Source organism: Hyperolius riggenbachi, chromosome 5 (assembly GCF_040937935.1).
Source record: "Hyperolius riggenbachi isolate aHypRig1 chromosome 5, aHypRig1.pri, whole genome shotgun sequence".
Lineage (NCBI taxonomy): Eukaryota > Metazoa > Chordata > Amphibia > Anura > Hyperoliidae > Hyperolius > Hyperolius riggenbachi.
The window spans coordinates 256,021,451-256,041,974 of NC_090650.1; the positions used below are offsets into that span (position 1 = coordinate 256,021,451).

Here is a 20,524-nt window from a genome sequence, read left to right on the forward strand (position 1 = left end):
TTTTTAATTATTTTTTACTAATCTTGACTAAATAGAACATTGCATTGCATTACATTTGCATTGACAAAAAAAAAAAAAAAAAAAAAAAGAGAGAAAGTCCCGGCTGCTTACTGGTAGCAGTGTTTCAGCAAGTCCTCCAGGACGGCTCCTGAGAATATGCTTGGCCCATAATGGAAACATCTGTAGATAAATTCAAATTATGACACTTCCTGCCTCTAGGGTACATACTGAGACTACCCCTATACCTCCCCAAGATAAATTGAAGTGTGTGTGCGTGCAAAACGCCTTGACAAATTTGAACGAAACTTTGTATACAAATCCCTTACTACCTGGGGTGATATGTTCTGGGGGTCTCACAGCCCCCCTGCACACCTGGGCGGAGCTACAAACAACAAATCAGATTTCACCCTTTCATGTCAATGGAAAAAAATGGAAAAGACTGCCATTCTCACAGTAATCAAGCAACAGTCCCCACACTTGGCACAGTTGGTCACTTGGTGACCACGGTTACAAATCCAGGAAAAGTGGGCCGAGCATGAAACAGCCAATCAAATTTCAGCAATTCATTTTAAATGGGAAAATGTAAACTGCAGCTATTTTTACACTGTTAATGGCAGGGTTTTCAAACTTGGCACACTTGGTGACTGGGATTTATATTCAGTGGGTGGAGCCTACAACAGCCAATCAAAAGTCACCTACTGATTTTCAAGGGGAATATTTGAACTGCTGCCATTCTTACATTGTTAATGGCAGAGGCTTCAAACTTTCAAACAGTCATTTATTGGGTGACTGGGGTCCAAAGTCACTAAAAGGGGCGAGCCACAAACAGCCAATCAGATTTCCTTGGTGAATAAATTGCTTCCATGCACACATTTTTGATGCCAGGAACCTGACAGCTGACAAACTTGCTCATTGAGTGACTGTGTGTCAAGTGTACAAAAAGTGGGTGGAGCCAAAAACACATTTCACTGGGAAAGTATGAAATATAAAATTCACCTATTGATTTTCAAGGTGAATATTAAAATTGCTGACATTCTTGCACTGTTAGCACAAGCCTCAAACCTGATACAGTCAGTCAGTCAGTCAGTCAGTCATTGGGTGACTGGGGTCCAAATTCACTAAAGGGAGTGGAGCCACAAACAGCTAATCAGATTTGGTAGATTAATTTCAGTCAGTCATTCTGTTTTTGGCAGGGTTCTCAAACTTGACACAGTTGGTCACTGGATGATTGGAATTAATATTCTGTAAAGTGGGTGGGTCCTACAACAACCAATCTAAATTGCCTTTTGATTTTCAAGGGGAATATTTACATTGCTACCATTCTTACACTTACACTTAATAGCAGAGGTCTCAAATCTGGTACAGTCAGTCACTGGGAGACCTGGAGTTCAAATTCTGAAACGAGGGCGGGCCACAAACAATCAGATTTGTTTAATTTCAATGGGAAAATGCAACTTATTGATGCCAAGGACCCGAAAGCTCATAACCTTGGTCATTGAGTGATGGTATGTCAAGGTTAGAAATAGTGGGCGGAGCCAAAAACAAAATTAAATGGGAAAATATAAACTGCAGCCATTCTTACACTGTTAATGGCAGGGTTCCCAAACTTGACACAGTTGATCACTGGGTGACTGGCTGTTGTAGGCTCCACCCACTTTTCTGAATATTAATCCCAATCAAAAGTCACCTATTGATTTTTAATGGCAATATTGAAACTGCTGCCATTCTTACACAGTTAATGGCAGAGGCCTCAAACCTCCTACAGTCTCATTATGCGACTGGGGTTCAAATTCACTAAAGGGGCATGGCCACAAACATCAGATTTCTTTGCTGGATAAACTGCTTCCATGCACACAATTTTTATGCCAGGAACCTGAAAGCTCACAAACTTGGTCATTGAGTGACTGTGTCCAGGTCACAAAAACTGGGTGGAGTCAAATACAAATTTCACTGGGAAAATGTAAACTGCAGCCCTTCTTCCCTCTTAATGGCAAGGTTCTCAAACTTTGCACAGTTGATTACTGGGTGACTGGGATTAATATTCAGAAATGTGGGTGGAGCCAAAAAAGCCATTCAAAATTCACCTGTTGATTTTCAAGGTGAAAATTAAAACTGTTGTCTTTTTTGCACTGTTAATGGCACAAGCATCAAACCTGGTACAGTTGGTCATTGGGTCACTGGGGTTCAAATTAAAAAAAGCCACAAATAGCCGATCACATTTGTTTCATTTCACTGGGAAAATACAAATTAATGAAGCTAAGGACCCCGAAGCTCACAAACTTGGTCATTGAGTGACATCCAGGTTAGAAAAAGTGGGCAGAGCCAAAAACAAATTTCACTGGGAAAATGTAAACTGCAGCCATTCTTACACTGTTAATGACAGGGTTCTCAAACTTTGCCCAGATGGTCACTGGGTGATGGAGATTAATATTCAGGGAAGTAGGTGGAGCCTATAATAGCTAATCAAAATTCGCCTATTGATTTTCAAGGGGAGTATTTAAATTGCTGCCACTTTTACACTGTTAAAAGCAGATGCCTCAAACCTGCTACAGTTGGTCATTGGGTAACTGGGGTTCAAATGCTGGAGAGCGGAGGAGCCACAAACAGCCAATCTGATTTATTTTCTATGGGAATATACAAATTATTGATGCCAAACACGCCAAAGCTCACAAACTTGGTCACTGAGTGATTGTGTGTGAGGGTTAAAAAAAGTTGGTGGAGCCAACACCAGCCAAATACATACCTGGGCAACGCCGGGTCATCAGCTTTTTTTTTAATAATAAATATATATGTGTGTGACGCATACAGTGGGATGCGAAAGTTTGGGCAACCTTGTTAATAGTCATGATTTTCCTGTATAAATCGTTGGTTGTTACAATAAAATACAGTATGTAAGTTAAATATATCATATAGGAGACACACAGTTATATTTGAGAAGTGAAATGAAGTTTACTGGATTTACAGAAAGTATGCAATAATTGTTTCAATAAAATTAGGCAGGTGCATACATTTGGGCACTTATTTTATTGATTCCAAAACCTTTAGAACTAATTATTGGAACTCAAATTGGCTTGGTAAGCTCAGTGACCCCTGACCTACATACACAGGTGAATCAAATTATGAGAGAGTATTTAAGGGGGTCAGTTGTAAGTTTCCCTTCTCTTGTAATGTTCTCTGAAGAGTAGCAACATGGCGGGGGGGGGGGGGGTGTCTAAAAACAAACAAACTCTAAAAATGACCTGAAGACAAAAATTGTTCACCATGGTTTAGGGGAAGGATACAGAAAGCGGTCTCAGAGATTTCAGCAGTCTGTTTCCACAGTTAGTAACAAATTGAGAAAATGGAAGACCTCAGGCTCAGTTCAAGTTAAGGTTCGAAGTGGCAGACCAAGAAAAATCTCGGACAGAAGCGACGAATGGTGAGAACAGTCAGAGTCAACCCACAGACCAGCACCAAAGACCTACAACATCATCTTGATGCAGATTGAGTCACTGTGCATCGTTCAACCATTTGGCACACTTTACACAAGGAGATGCTGTATGCAAGAGTGATGCAGAGAAAGCCTTTTCTCCACCCACAGCACAAGCAGAGCCGCTTGAGGTATGCTTAAGCACATTTGGACAAGCCAGCTTCATTTTGGAATAAGGTCCTTTGGACTGATGAAACTAAAATTGAGTTATTTGGGCATAACAGGGGGCATTATGCATGGAAGAAAAAGAACACAGCATTCCAAGAAAAGCACCTGCTACCTACAGTGAAATATGGTGGTGTTCCATCATGCTGTAGGGGTTTGTGGGCAGTGCAGGGACTGGGAATTTTGTCAAAGTTGAGGGACGCGTGGATTCCACTCAGCATCAGCAGATTCTGGAGACCAATGTGCAGGAATCGGTGACAAAGCTAAAGCTGCGCTGGGGCTGGTTCTTTCAACAAGACAACGACTCTAAATAGTGCTCAAAATCCACTAAGCACAATGTTCTTGAATGGCCATCTCAGTCCCCAGACCTGAATATAATTGAAAATCTGTTGTGTGAGTTAGAGAGAGCTGTCCATGCTCGGAAGCCATCAAACCTGAATGAACTAGAGATTTTTTGTAAAGAGGAATGGTCCAAAATACCTTCAACCAGAATCCAGACTCTCATTGGAACCTACAGGAAGCGTTTAGAAGCTGTAATTTCTGAAAAAGGAGGATCTACTAAATAGATTTCATTTATTTTTTGTGGTGCCCAAATTTATGCACCTGCCTAATTTTGTTTAAACAATTATTGCACATTTTCTGTAAATCCAATAAACTTCATTTCACTTCTCAAATATCACTGTGTGTGTCTCCTATATGATATATTTAACTGACATTTTATATCGTAACCACCAACGATTACTACAGGAAAATCATGACGATTAACAAGGTTGCCCAAACTTTCACGTGTGTGTGTGTGTGTGTGTGTGTGTGTGTGTGTGTGTGTGTGTGTGTGTGTGTGTGTGTGTGTGTGTGTGTGTGTGTGTGTGTGTGTGATACATGTAAATGCTTTTAGAAAGGGAAACCAGGTCCTTCTTGGCCACCAGGATTATATCAAGACCTTGGCTTTCAATACTTCCATCTTCCTTAGAACCTTTGGTATTAAATTGAAAGCAGAGAACGTATATAGGAGTCCCTCTGGCCAAACTATGGTTAGGGAATCCAATCCCTCTGGCCAAACTATGGTTAGTGCATCCAACCTGTCTGTTGAAGATCAAGAACTCAGGGAACAAAAATCTTTTACCTTAGACATTTCTGGAGTGGCAATTTTTTTTTTTAAAGAGTTGACCCATCTCCCTGATGTCCTCAAACACCTCCTGACTGAATTGCCATTCTGAATATAAATGGGAGTTCAGCTTAGGGAGTCTGCCCACCTATTTCTTGTCCCCTGTATATGAACCGCTGACAAGGACAGTGTCAGTGCTGTTCTGCCCAGGTTACTATATCCAGTGCCAAATCTCTGAGGTTCTGAATCCTTGAAATAGCTACCTCTAGAATGGGACAAAATGAGTAAGCCCCCCCCCCCCTCCCGACCGGAAAGGCCAGGCCATTTAGTGGCTTTTGGGGGGGGGGGGGGGGGGGGGTCAGAAAAGTGGACTTCATCTTTGACCCCGACATTGTGCTTACCTGGTTGGTCTCGTTATGGAAAGGAATGTCTGGTCTGAAATGGCTTTCCTGACGTATATACAGGATCTTCTCAAAAAATTAGCATATTGTGATAAAGTCATTATTTTCTGTAATGTACTGATAAACTTTAGACTTTCATATATTTTAGATTCATTACACACAACTGAAGTAGTTCAAAGCCTTTTATTGTTTTAATATTGATGATTTTGGCATACAGGGCATAAGAACCCAAAATTCCTATCAAAAAATTAGCATATCATGAAAAGGTTCTCTAAACGAGCTATTAACCTAATCATCTGAATCAACTAATTAACTCTAAACACCTGCAAAAGATTCCTGAGGCTTTTAAAAACTCCCAGCCTGGTTCATTACTCATAACCGTAATCATGGATAAGACTGCCGACCTGACTGTTGTCAAGAAGGCCATCATTGACACCCTCAAGCAAGAGGGTAAGACACAGAAAGAAATTTCTGAACGAATAGGCTGTTCCCAGAGTGCTGTATCAAGGCACCTCAGTGGGAAGTCTGTGGGAAAGAAAAAAAAGTGTGGCAGAAAACGCTGCACAACGAGAAGAGGTGACCAGACCCTGAGGAAGATTGTGGAGAAGGACCGATTCCAGACCTTGGGGGACCTGCGGAAGCAGTGGACTGAGTCTGGAGTAGAAACATCCAGAGCCACCGTGTACAGGCATGTACAGGAAATGGGCTACAGGTGCCGCATTCCCCAGATAAAGCCACTTTTGAACCAGAAACAGCGGCAGAAACGCCTGACCTGTACTTGACACTGGACTTCAGGCATTTTGGCATTTCCCTCTCCCCAGTCTTTCTCCAGACTCTGGCACCTTGATTTCCGAATGACGTACAAATATTGCTTTCCTCTGAAAAAAGTACTTTGGACCACTGAGCAACAGTCCAGTGCTGCTTCTCGGTAGCCCAGGTCAGGCGCTTCTTCCGCTGTTTCTGGTTCAAAAGTGTCTTGACCTGGGGAATGTGGCACCTGTAGCCCATTTCCCCGCACACACCTGTATACGGTGGCTCTGGATGTTTCTACCCCAGACTCAGTCCACTGCTTCCGCAGCTCCCCCGAGGTCTGGAATCGGTCCTTCTCCACAATCTTCCTCAGGATCCGGTCACCTCTTCTCGTTGTGCAGCATTTTCTGCCACACTTTTTCCTTCCCACAGACTTCCCACTGAGGTGCCTTGATACAGCACTCTGGGAACAGCCTATTCGTTCAGAAATTTCTTTATGTCTTACCCTCTTGCTTGAGAGTGTCAATGATGACCTTCTGGACAGCAGTCAGGTCGGCAGTCTTACCCATGATTGCGGTTTTGAGTAATGAACCAGGCTGGGAGTTTTAAAAGCCTCAGGAATCTTTTGCAGGTGTTTAGAGTTAATTAGTTGATTCAGATGATTAGGTTAATAGCTCGTTTAGAGAACCTTGTCGTGATATGCTAATTTTAGGAATTTTAGGTTTTCATGAGCTGTATGCCAAAATCATCAATATTAAAACAATAAAAGGCTTTGACCTACTTCACTTGTGTGTAATGAATCTAAGATATATGAAAGTCTAAAGTTTATCAGTAAATTACAAAAAATAATGAACTTTATCACAATATGCTAATTTTTTGAGAAGATCCTGTATTTTTTTCCCTCATCTTTCCACTGATCTGATAGAATGTTTTTAATTGCTCAGTGGACTGGAAAGGAACTTGATGCCTTGGTCCTCAAGACCTTATAGATATCATCTTGAGCAGATGCTGATGGAACTTCCTCCTGTATATATTCAGAATCATAGATTGTTTTTAACAACTCCACCATATCTTGGGCAGTTAACAGACAATGAGGAACTATTTTCACAGATTGTGCCTGAAATGAATCAGCTGTTCCTTGGAGATATGTTGGAGCTCGTAGGTAGACAGAATGGATTGTGAAGGTATTTGCATGGAAACTGAGGGTAGTATGCAGATGCTCCTTCTAGAATTTACATCTGAGGTTGTATGCCCCTTGACTGTGACTAGGCTACCAATGCAACGGCTGACTAACCTGTGACATTTGTAAACTGTGCACCTGTGGCAACAATGACTGGACCTGCATCTGTTGTGCTGGCAGTGAGGGCAAGGCTGCTCTAAATGCCAAAAAGTGCTTGCTAGATCATCTACATATATTTCATTAGACAAGGCCATCATCAGGGCTGTGGAGTCGGTATAAAAATCATCCGACTCTAACTCAGACTCCTCAGTTTATGAAACTACTGACTCCAACTCCAAATCCGACTCCGGGTACCCAAAATGGCTCAGACTCCGACTACACGACTCAGACTACTTAGTCTAATATTTACCAGGGCTGTGGATTTGGTACAAAAATCATCAGACTCCGATTCCTCAGCTTATGAAACCACCGACTCTGGGTACCCAAAACTCCAACTCCGACTCCACAGCCCTGGCCATCATAGTATGATCTCCCCCCTGTGGCTCAGTGCCCGATGATGAGGAAGACGTTTTGGTTCTATTTGTGCATTTACCACAACTGCTTCACTAGCTGAACCTGGTAGTCTGATGTTTAACTTTGCACAACACTTTGAGGCACTCATCGAATTAGTATTTATTCACATCCCTTCCCTATGTGCAATAACTGTCTCTACTAGTCACAGAAAGAAAAAGTAGTAAGCCAACAATGGTGATCAGACCTTTGGAGGCTGTTTTTGTGTCGCCTGCGACAAACCCAGCAGCTCCGCTGGCATCCCTTGTAACTCTGCATCAGATATAGTCTGCTCCACGCTGCTTGCAGACATAGCCGCATGTGGCATGCATTCCACGGCTTATATCCCTGCTTCTTGGTTTGGGCCCTGCCCCACGAGGTCATATCTGGTCTCCACTGCCCACTAATTAGATGCCTGCTAGAGGAAAAAGCACACCACACTCCTCCCCCCAATACCCAGCGAAGGAGACAGAACACCACCCTGGCTATAATTTGTAGGGAGGCAAACAGAGCCACACTCTCCTGCTCCTTCTGGAACAGCAGACCACACAGATAATTACCCAAGTCTGGTCTACCTGGCTGCATCACAATGGCCACCTATCGCCATCGTTGGCCTTCCTAACCTTTGAGCAGGTGCCCCAGGCTCCCCCACTGTGTTGAAAAACAAAAAAAGAACACTTCTCTACAAGTGTCTCCATTAGGGGAGGGGCCAAGCATATTCTCAGGAGAACGAAGAGAGGAAGAGAGAATGCATACCACAGGATAGAGAGCCCTGCTCATAAACTGTTAAGTGCCACTAAAGTAAAACATGAAACAGGAACATTAGTACTGTTGACTGTAGCGTAGCATAGACGGCAGACAGCTGCTGTTTGAGTTTTCTAGCTAGAATATTATCTGAGCAGTGGCCTGCAACAAGTATTCAGATAAGGCAAAACAAAACCCCCGATTGGCATTCTCTCTCCAGGTAGGTCATAAACATAACCAGAAGATCAACATTACATACAGCACAATAGCAAATTTTAAAAGTAAACAATAGCAGCGCTTCTGTTTTGTATTTTACCAAAATACTTCCACAAAATATAATCTGGGGACCTATAGTAAAACAACTCTTAAGTGGGGAAAAAGTAGAACGTTAGATACTTAGCCTAGTAATGCAGGGCCAGTTCTAGATAAAATGGGGCCCTGGGCAAAAAAAAAAAAAAAAAAAAAGTAAATTTCTTAGGTGCCCTCCTCCCAGATATTAGGTGGCCTTTGTTCTTCCTTTTCCTCAGAAAGCAGAATTAGGTGGCCACTGTTCCTCTTCCAACCCCAGATTGCAGCATTGGGTGGCATTTGCCCATATTGAAGCGCTAGCCCTCATTAGTGGGAAACCTCCCAACTCCTTTAGCCCATAGAGACAGCAGAGTCCAGTCCACTTATACATATTCAAGCCAGCAGGGTCAGCAGTGGGCATGAGCGAGTAAGTTCCACACATGCCTAATACAGGGAAGCATTTGTGCACAGAGGGAAAATATGTGCACTAGCGATTCTTTCTGCTGAGCATGGGCAGGCCCGTACTCACATATGCTCAGTGTGGATACACTCATTTAGAGCCGTGCTTCTGGCCCCCCCCCCCCCCCCAAAAAAAAGGACCCAGTCCAGTGTCTTCACTTTTCTTTCTCTAACCCACTGATGCACCCTTCTGCATCCGTGGGTTGGAGAAAGAAAAGGGAAGGCTCTGGACTAGCCACTTACACAGCATAGACGTTAAATACTTGCCTAATATTTTACACTTCAGAATTGATTTAAGCTCTGAAGAATCAGGTCAATCTTCCTCTAACAATATATAATAATCCAAGATAGAACTAGACCTGCGCTGCCTTAATACATGCAGGTGCTGCTCCAAATGCTGGGTGGTGCCAGTAATCCTAAGCAGAGAATGAAAAACATTGCATTAACCTTTTACTTGAAATAGACACGCTAAATAGATACACTTAGAGTATGTAGATAAAAAATTAAATGCGCTTGTCAGGCCTGCCGGCAGAACTCTCCACACTCCTGTGCCTGGCAGGGGCAGCAGGAGCGATGTTGTGAGCGGGAGCAGGACACGGTGGGCGGGGCCAGGTTGCGCTGGAGCCGCCTGACGTGTTGTAAAAGTAAAAGGTTAATGCACCAAGGAGCGCTCGTTTCTTTAATTCTCAAAATATAATCATGTAAGGCTTTATAAAGCGAGGGCTAGAACTACATTTTTATTTTAAAAAACAAAACAAAAACAAAAGTTGACTGTATAAGTGCTGGTTATGCGCAGATGGATTACTAGCTTGTGCATAAACAGTTTGCAGAGAACAGCAGCTCTGCATGGAGATAAGTATTGCAAAACCTGGTTAGCTTCTATTGTATTCATGCATGAGAATCAACGTACTGTAAAGCCTAAAGGTGTGTACACACACTTCTGTGAGGAAGAAATGCTCCACAGACACGTCACGCTGGTATACCAGTGCAACATGTACCGTCTATGGAGCTGGGAGGAAGAGGACAGCAAGGTGCATGATGAAGTAGCTTCCCGTGGGTGCCCATCCATGGCTGTCATTTAAAGATCCATAGTTCCAGATCTTTGTTGTTTCCCCTTGTCTCCATATGCTGAGAGCAACCACGATAATGCTCAGCATATAAGTCACGTACTTTGGGGAGAGCCACGGTGTGGAAAGGATTTTTTTTTTTTAATTAGTACACTGTACTGGTTTTCTCTGGCAGGGGACACACTTTTCTGTGTGTTCAGTTTTCTGTGTGCGTTTTTTTTCTGCATAAATTTTCTGCACACCATGTGTTTCTATGAAGAAAACCGTGCACATTTTTTAACAGCAGCTAATGAAATTGATAGAGGAAACTGACAAAATGTGTAGGATGTAAGTTTTTCTGCGCAGGAAAAAATGCATCAAATATGAACTAGCCCATTGATTTACATGAGTTTCTGCAGAAAACACGCACAAAAAAAGTCAAGTGTGTCCTTGCCTTTAACATCTCTTGTCTAGACAGAGTGTACATTTTGCTGCTGCAGCAGCCAGATTATTGTGAGCTGGTATGGTCCACTAAGCCTCCTGCTCCTCTCATGTTAACACAGAAAGCTCTTAGTTTAGACCTGTCCCTATGTACTAGGCATGTTCAGTCTAGTCTCAATGGCTGCGGAAGCTGTGTACTTGGAGACTATGCAAGATTTACCTAAATGAAAGCAAACCTAAACTGAAATTCACAGGTTTACACAAACTTACAGGACTCATGAAAGGATTGCCAAATCACACTTATTTTGAGAAGGTCTCTTTTTCATTATGAACAAACATGCCACATAAAGTTTCTGTTTCCTGTTCCTTTTACAGACTCCCATAGGAGTTAACAGTATTGTCAGGCAGTCCAGTCAAGGGTGCAGCACATGCTTAATGGCATAATAGCTAGGAGGCCATCTCTTCAAGTCTGAAAACTGCACAGCAACCAAAGAGGTAGCATAAGAAAAACACTGATCAGACAACCTACCAAATGTGAGAACTCCCCATATGATGCCAAAACAGCTCTATTTAGCTAGCTAGCCTTTCAATCCTGCCTAGACTGTTATTTGTTAGGTTATTGGACAGAGGCAGAGCAGCTCCATTTGCCTGGAGGTCAGTGTATGCTAAAGCTGGGGGAAAGGGGGAGTGAGCAGTAGGACTCGGGAGCAATACTTATTATATTGCTTCTTGGGCATAGGCTGTGCGCCGTCTTGCCACCCTGAATTTCCAACACTGCCCAGAGGAGCTCTCTACTCAAACAACAAGAAACTCCACCCTCAGTAAGTCTTCACACTGCAGTGATGCTGGGGCTGGGGGGAGAAGGTTTAAAAGCCCCAGCAAGTATGTGCAATGTGAAGATGGGGTGGGGGAGGGGTGTCTAGCTGCCTGCAATAGAGAGCTGAGTGTTCACAGCAGTGGCAGATATTCAGGGAAGCAGTAAGGGCCCCTTCACAATTAAAAAGTGCAGTAATAGCATTGTACATTTCTGCGATTCCCGACTATCACGATCAGCACCTGTTTAAGCACTGTACCACAATCGCTAGAGAATCGTGGCAAAATGCTGCAGGTAACATGTTTTGCGATTGCCGTTAATTGCAGAACACCCGCGATCGGCGGCAAATGCGGCAGTGAGATCACTGCCAGTTATAAGTGCACTATTGTTTTAAAAAGCGCTAGGGCAATTAGCAGGAATCACAAATCACAAATTAAACCTCTATTAAAATGGAATGACAAGGCATCAAAATAAATCGAATGGAAGCAGCAAAATACGCAAAACCTCACAAATGCTTAATAAAATAAATACATGAAAATGATAGGATCCTTCACACTATAAGCCTTTATATGCGCAGTACATGGCACACAGTTTGGACCCACTGTTTTTAATGGGTCATTTCACACTTGCTGTAGTGCAGTAGGCAAATATGCACTTTTTCGGACAGCCCACAGGTCTTCCATTCATAATTATGAACACTAAGCAGTACTGCATTGGAGGGATTGTACCAAGCACAACAGTGTGCAAGGGCTTATGCCCACTGGGAGATGCGATAGTTTTCGATTCCGCCACGGCTCCCGTCCTGCTGGGCAGCTGCACCCCAAATCGCAAAGCCATGCCCAGCTGTAGTGACTCAGCTGCATGCTGCAGAAATCTGCAGCATGTCATCCAGATTTGAAACTAAGTGTAATCTGGACAGAGGCAGTGTTCCCTTGTGCAAATTAGTGGTAGTTTTTTTTACATCTTCACCTTTGATACATACAATACTAAATTTGCAGGTTTGTGAGAACTATAAGTAAATCCCATTGATGATACAATCTTCATTCTACAATCTTACCTTAAAGTATACATTCAGAGTCGTTAAATTGTGACACAATGGTGGTTAGTGGGAAAAATGGCTATCAGTGGTTATGTGGCTACAGGCCTGTTTGAGGCATTTCCCAGTTTTTATTATTTAAACTAAACAAAAACACTTCAGAATACTGAAAAAAATGTTGAGTTTCTCTATAAGGGTAATTACAGACTGTATCCATCATGGTGTGGTGGAGCAGATAATATTGCATTGTGATGCAATTATATTGTAATAGTACATTGAACATGTGTAATTACAGCTGCACAATGAGACTTTTTCAGCGCTGTTGCAATCCTAGTTTTCAAGATGTGCAATGCAATATGCATACTGTAGTGTGAACCTACCCTAAATGTAAGGTGGCAGGTGGCTTATTCCACCTTCCACTACAATCCAGTACTGCAGGTTGATCACTACTACATGAAAAATAAATGTGCCGTATTTTTGCGGCATATAAGATGTACTTTTTTTCTCCCTCCAAAATGGGCATAAAAAGGTCCCTGCATCTTATATGCCGAATATAAGGAGTCACTGACTTACATTTGCCCACCGATACGAACAGCTGAGACATCTGGGATTTCCTGTATTCTCCCCTTGTGCGTCTCCCACTCCCCTGTGTAGCCTGCTCTGCCCCCTGTGTGCAAGTATGAGTAGTGGCAGTGCGGCTCACCTCATCGGCTCAAGTGGGGAACATAGACATCTCATCTCCTGCACAGCTCCCCCCTAGTGATGGCTTCTGCATCAGCAGAAGCCATCACTAGAGGCGCAGTACAGGAAGAGAGAGGTCTGTGTTCCCCACTCGAGCAGTTGATGAGGTGAGCCACAGTGCCGCTACACATACTTAAACACAGGGGGCAGAGCAGGCAAAACGGGGACAAAGGAGGCAAAAAATGGGGGACAGAAGGGGACACAGGAGGAGGACACAATATTTTGGGGAAAACATCTACAAGACGCTCATGGAGATTAATTAAGTAAAACTGGATTTTCCTAGTCACTTGTATATTATGAACTTGAATGGCTTTTTTTGAATACTCACACATACCCATGTGTTACTTACATGGTGGACATCAGATTTTCCAAAGTCTTCAAGTTGCTTCTGGAAACCCATATTAGGATTGGCACACGTTCTTGCCCCCCTGACAGCTGCCAACGCATCTTCCCATTCCAAATTTGTAATGGTCATGACGTAGGCCACTACCAAAGTCACACTTCTTGAAACACCTGCCAAGCTTAAAAAGAAAAAAAGGGTGAGTTTACAAGCCTATGATCAGCAGCCAAAATAAGTAACTCTTCCGGGTTTGAATACTGTAATCACCTTTCCAAAACAAAAAGGAAAGAGTACAGCAATATAAAACATTGCACAGATTCTTTAGAATCTTTCATGAATGCAGGAATAAGGCAGTGTACACATTAGCAATGCATGCTGCCCATCAGTGATCAGGACCTGATTCCCTTGGGCGACATTGCTGGGCCAGACTGCAAATCGGTGCGTCCGCTGCGTAGCTGACAACGTACAGGGGGGGGGGCGACAATCAGCACTTGAGTGATGTCACACAATGAGCTGGGGAGAGGCGCAAACAATGGGGTAGGCATTGCAAGGGTTAAGTAGATGCTCCCGGTGGACCGCTCACGGGTTGGGTATAGGGGTCGCCGGCTGCCCTACACACGCCTGATTGTCGGCTGAGGGGGTCGTTATCGCTAATAAGCCTTCTTCAGAGTGTATTAGTGTTGCATCCTATTGACCAGCCCTATTTATTATGTCCTGTCCTTAGTAATCATTACAAGTATGTTGGCTCACTTATGTTCTCCACTATTTTCCAACATTATTAAATGCTGAGGGGACAAATTCCCCTAACTCCTTGAAACAGTGTTCCCCAACCCTGTCTTCAAGGCCCACCAACGGCGCATGTTTTGTGGAGCCCCACAAAAGTAGTTAATCAGCTCTGCTGAGACACTAATTACCTCACCTGTGAATGCTTGTGGTTTCCTGCAAAACAAGTACTGTTGGTGGGCCTTGAGGAAAGGGTTGGGGAACTCTGCCTTGAGATATATTTGGCGGCATTTTAGAAGAAAAAGTTAGTTCACAGTCATATCAGAATATGCTGGCAGCATTTATTATAGAAGAATGGCTAGCAAATGCTTCAATCATTACAGAAGCATGAAACTACTGCTGATAAGACCAGCCCATCTGGGGTTATTACAGAACTCTGGAAGTAGGACACCAGCATGATAATCTAGTGATTTCACCTTTAGCAGCAGTGGAAGGACAGCAATTACTGATATCTGCGCGAGTCTATAAGTAACTAGATATAGCTTTTTTAGTGTGCTAATGAAATGCCAGAAAATACACCAAAACGGGGTAATTTAAAAAAAATCTTAACATACCAATGAACAAGGCAGCCTTCCCCTTTCAGCCGACATTCATGGATAAATGCTGTACTCTCTTTAAAATGTTGAATCCTGGAGAGACAAAAAACAGAGAATACTGAGTGCACAAAATTCTGACTTTTATTTAGAACAGGTACAGCATCTCTTCATTGCTTACGGAGAGTGCAACGGGTCTAGATGCAATTACAATGCCTAATGTACCTACCACACGTAATTACAGCGCAATCCAACACGTGTCCTGCTGCAATTGCTGTTCATCACGATCGCAAACACACAGAAAATAGGCTGGGCTGATGTTTGCATTCGACATAAAATCAAATTGCAATTTCACGATCACACTAATGGAAACATTCTCGTGTGATTTTCAGTAGTGAAGCATTTGGAGATCGGCAAGTGATTGGAATTGCATAGCAAAATGCTGGCAGAGTAAAACAGTCCTAAGGTTCTTTTTGGCGTGTGAAAATAATGGTGTTTTATTCTCCATGGTCAGGTGAATATTTATATGTGTAAGGTTGTAATGTAGTGGTGAAAAGTATGAAGTTTTATAGGAGAATGCCAAGATGTATTAAATGCAACTATCTCCCTATTTGACTACTGAAATTCATTAAAAAAAATACTGGTAATTTTTTTTTTAAGACTGCTAAAAACAGCATTTCCCCTACTGGAAACAGTGCAACATTGAGTGAATTTAGAAAAATTCTGAAAGTTTCTACTAGTGTTTGTGATCAAACCAGGTTTCCTAATATGGAAACTCGGAATTTCGCCGCACATCACACTTCAGTACCTCAGCTAGTGAGGAGGGTCTCGGGATTACACTTCATGTGACTCCTATGCATCCTTCTTCCAAGCCAGGAGGAAGCATCATAGTCATACAGAAGCACGTTAGTGACTTCTCCATGACCCCCTCTACTAACCTTGGTACTGAAGCTTGGTGTGTGGAGTAATCTGGATTTCCGTATTAGGAAACTCATAATCGAACACCAACACTAGCTTCTACATCTTTTGCTGGATAGCGTACCGGTTAAGGGCTCTGCCTCTGACAAAGGAGGCCACAGTTCAAATCTCAGCTCTTCCTATTCAGTAAGCCAGTACCTATTCAGTAAGGAGTCATTGCGCAAGATTCCCAAACATTGCTACTGCATACTAAATGTGCCCCTAGTGGCTGCAGCTCTCTCAAATGCTTTGAGTCTGACATGAGCTATACAAGCGCTGGATTATTAAGCAATGTTAACAAGCTTTTGGCTGGTAGTGCCCATCTATTCTATTGTCTTTGAAGATAAACCCATTATCCTGCATCTCTGCTACTCTTATAATTCCTTCAAATTGAGTTAAGGCCCATACACATGCTAGATAAAACTTGGCTGAGGCAGCCAATACTGACTGCCTCTGCCGAGAATCCATTGTGTGTACAGCAGCCCCCGACTCCTGACAGCCGCCCAGCCAGTGATCCGCAGGGTAATCACTTTGGCCCACTGGTGATAAGACTGCTCTGAATTTTAGAGCTCTCATAGGTTATGAGTGATGGCAAACACTACATTACTAAGCTTTTGGGTGTATAATGTGACTGCCAGCAAGTTAGCTTATGATAGAATCAGCAAAAGTAGTACAGAGGCGCCAACAGGGTAAAAACAATATTTCTTTAAAATGGATAAAATCAAGTAGGTAGCGGTGGACTTACCCCTCCAAAACAGACACAAAAATTGCTGTTTTAAGCAAAAATCAGTGTATTTACATACTCCGAAAAAGGTGCAACGCGTTTCGCGGGTATATCCCACTTCCTCAGGCAATAAATAGGAGCATATCACCAATGCGGTCCGCTACATAGCCTGGCGCCTCTGTCTGTTCACAGAGGCGCCAGGCTATGTACCGGACCGCATTGGTGATATGCTCCTATTTATTGCCTGAGGAAGTGGGATATACCCGCGAAACGCGTTGCACCTTTTTCGGAGTATGTAAATACACAGATTTTTGCTTAAAACAGCAATTTTTGTGTATGTTTTGATGGGGTAAGTCCACCGCTACCTACTTCATTTTATCCATTTTAAAGAAATATTGTTTTTACCCTGTTGGCGCCTCTGTACTACTTTTGCAGTTGTTTCCACTCCTGGTGGAGGGAAATTCCTCTTTTTTCCCGATCTACAGAGGAGCGACTTCTTAATCCTGAGTGGGGACAGGTCTAATCTCCTCACCTGCCTTCATAGTGGTTACCTGGACGGTAACCCTTGTTTGTGAGTATAATCTACCTATACTTACCTTCCATACCCAATTTACAGTACATACTACACTATACTGGGCTCTCTGCGTCTTCCCTTATATTATGATGGAATCAGACTCAACTTAAAAAGGCATTAACAACATTTCCAACATCAATACATGTTCACATGAGTACACATCATCTGTATTTGTCAAACAGCAACAGTTTGGCTGAAAAAAAAAATACATCTGTCCATTATGGTGTTAAGAGTTCAATTATTTTTATGTTTAAAAATTATACTGTATATATAGCACCAACGCCCTTTCATGCGGCCCTTTGCAAAGAACATTGAACATTATCTCAGCTGGGTCCCAATCCAATGTCCTTGCTACACTGTAAATGCAATGATCACTTTATATGTGAATAGCAATGCATGGTATAATTGCTTCTCTTTTATACAGTAATCACTATTTAGGAAGCATAAAGTACAGGTAGTCCCCAGTTAAACACGTAGGGACTGTTGGTTCTTTCTTAACCTGAATCCGTTCTTAAGTCAGAATGCTGTGCCATCTGTCCCCTTTGCCTCCTATGTGCCCCCTCTGTGCCTGTTTTTCTCTTCAGTGCCTTTGTTCCCCCTCTGTACCTGTTTGTCCCCCCATGCTCATTTGTCCCCCTTTGAGCCTCTCTATGTCCGCTACTCTGTTTTTACCTCCGCTGTGCCTCTGTTTGTACACCCAGTGCCTCTTTACACCCTCTGTACCCCGTGCCTGTTTGTACCCCCTCTGTGCCTCCGCTCTGTCTCCCCTCCTTTCCCGTGCCTCTAGTTGTCCCCTCTGGACCTGCCTTCTAGCGCTAGTCCAGCGATGTCTGTCTAGCCACTCCGCCTCCTGCTCCCTCTAGCGTACAGAATCACTTTGCTTCCTGTATGTCATGTGACATACAGGAACCTGTATGTCATGTGACATACAGGAACCTGTATGTCATGTGACATACAGGAACCTGTATGTCACAACATACAGTAAGCAATGCTGTACGCTAGAGGTAGCAGGTGGGGGAAGAGAGGAGGACAAACAGTGTTGGACTCAGAGGTGAGTCCAACACTGCTGCTGCTACTGCGGGGACATGTGCCGGCACTCGGGGGAAGTTTGAAGCCACTTCTTCAAACTTCCCCCACGTGGACATTACATCATCATGACGGGATCGGGCCATTTGTATCGGTGAGTCAGTCGTAATTTGGGTGTTCATAAGTCGGGGACTACCTGTACTTTAGTAATAAGCTATATTGGTACCAACAATTTTATCTACATTTATATACTTGGTCTTTTGAAGATATTAACTATACATCAAATAGGACCCTGATGAAGGACTTTCATGGTAGGCAAGTATTCTAGAGAATATTTCAAGTGTCAGAATACAAAATAACTACCCTTTACACAGCGGTGTAGCTAGAAATCACTGGGCCCCATAGTAATAAAGTATAAAGGTAGGTTTTGGTGATGCCACTAGATAGTTTTAGGTCAGCTGTGTTTTGTAGCCAGAGGTGCCCTTAAGTTATAGTAGCTAGAAGTGTGAACTACAACTACTCCCAATATTGTCGGTAGCAAAAGGAGCCCAAAGTATTAGGTAAAGGTAATGCCTAATTGACTACTGAGACCAAGGCCTCTTCCCTTGGAAACCTGGCCAACAGCAGCTGCTATGACAATCTCTACTCCACTAGATTTACATTAGTAAGACAACTGCAATCACATATAAAAAAAAAGAAAAAAAAGGCAATACATTTGTTCCTGAGGGGACAAGGCAGTTTCAACTATGCCCACCTGAATGACCTTGTGCTGGAAAATACAACTAGACCTTAAATAGGATGTTTCCCTTTTAAACTAGAGCAAGATGTGCTGCTCTGTACAGTCAAGTTAATTTTGGATCTTTTTTGCATACTAGCAGGGACTTCCCCTTCATATTACCTTTGCTGTGCTTTTTTACGCCAGCATTTGTCAGACTTCCTCTTAATAACATTACTGTGCCATCTAATCTTAATTACATTTGTATATTGCATCATTACAATTTTCTAATTTAATTCCTAGTTCAGTTTGGTTCCACTCACACTAACCCTTGTGTGCATAATTGAATACTGCATTCGATTTTAGATGGCTTTATAAATGGGCTGAATGTTTCGCAGCTCTTTGGAAGAGGTTAAGTAATAAGTGGCTTTCTTTCTGCATTCAATCCTTTTATACACAGAATAATAAATATTTACTTACAAGTTTTGATTTGGTGAATCTGATGCAGGAATGCAGAGATACTTCATGCCCTGTAAAGATAGCATTAGGCAATGTAAAATTTAATCTGCGTATCTAAAATTTAAAGAGAAGTACAAACTACAAACACGTAAAACTGAACTCTGAAAGGTTGGGAAAACAATGAAGGGCTTCAAAATGTGTTTTTTTTTAAGCCCGATTAGAAAGGAGGGGGTGTCTTGCTAGTCATGGGTCAACCCCTACCGGTGCAATCTATGTGCTATAAAAGGGTGCATGAAATCACACCAGCAGTGCAGTGCGAACCCCATCTAAGGGAAGCTTCCCAGCTAACTATTCATTGGTAGAATTTTTCGTAACATCTTGTAACATTTTGCTTGGGATCTGAACTTCTAAACGCAGGTATCAAATCTTATCCTGAAAAATTACTTTAACCTAACAAAAAATAAACATTGTACAGTACTATAGTAGCTGATTTCACACTTTTAACCAGCATTATAGGTGTGCTGCGATGATCTCATTGCACCGCTAAAAAGAGCCTTTGGAGATTACCGCGGAAATGCAGGAAGTAAGGTTCTCTAGCGCTCACTTCCTGTGGGCAAAATTAGAATTGCATGGAAGTTTATTGAAAAAAAAAAACACTTCTGCAAATATCGAACCGTTAAAAAAAAAAAAGCTGTGTCGCCATAGACTAACATGACTTCCGGTCGCTGCATGTCACCACACATGCTGGACCCTAACGCACTCTTGCCCATGCCTCAAATTGGAGGCTTCCCAATAGACTTGCTTTGGTTTAGCGTTGCCCAGCAGCAAAACTGGGTCATGCAACGCTCCAGTGTGAAAGAGGCCTAAAGATATGATTCAACAATAACAAAAAAACAGGTACAATGAAACATGACAAACAAACCCACTAGGTTATTTGGCTTTGTGTTAGGCTGGGTTCACATTGGCACAAAAAAAAAAAAAAAAAAAAAAAAAAAAAAAGAAATGTTCCATTTAGCGGGATGAAACAAATCAAACAATAGGATTAATTCCCATCAGTCTGTTCGGATTGCATTAGTTTATTCCGATATACAGAATACAGGTTTGGGCCACGGGGAACAGAACGATAAACTGAAGCTCAATGTAGCACCCAGCTGTTTGGAACTGAAAATGGATCAGTTTTTGAGCTGTACCCAGCCTTAGGGAGACTTCCCAGCTAAACATGCAA

The 20,524-nt window shown here is 42.6% G+C and overlaps 1 protein-coding gene across 4 annotated transcripts in view; it reads right to left on the reverse strand.

The window, feature by feature from the left end:
• The window catches only part of DUSP22 (dual specificity phosphatase 22), a 99,187-nt gene that overhangs the window by 1,553 nt on the left and 77,110 nt on the right, over nt 1-20,524 (reverse strand). For 3 of the 4 annotated variants that reach the window (XM_068234609.1, XM_068234606.1, XM_068234605.1), the window contains 3 exons: nt 19,321-19,370; nt 14,866-14,940; nt 13,538-13,709 (listed from right to left, as the gene is read on the reverse strand). In XM_068234609.1, the coding sequence (XP_068090710.1) occupies nt 13,538-13,709; nt 14,866-14,940; nt 19,321-19,370 (297 nt within the window). Of the gene's footprint in view, nt 1-9,391; nt 9,527-13,522; nt 13,710-14,865; nt 14,941-19,320; nt 19,371-20,524 lie in introns of those variants that run through there. The other variant, XM_068234607.1, reaches the window with a different exon arrangement.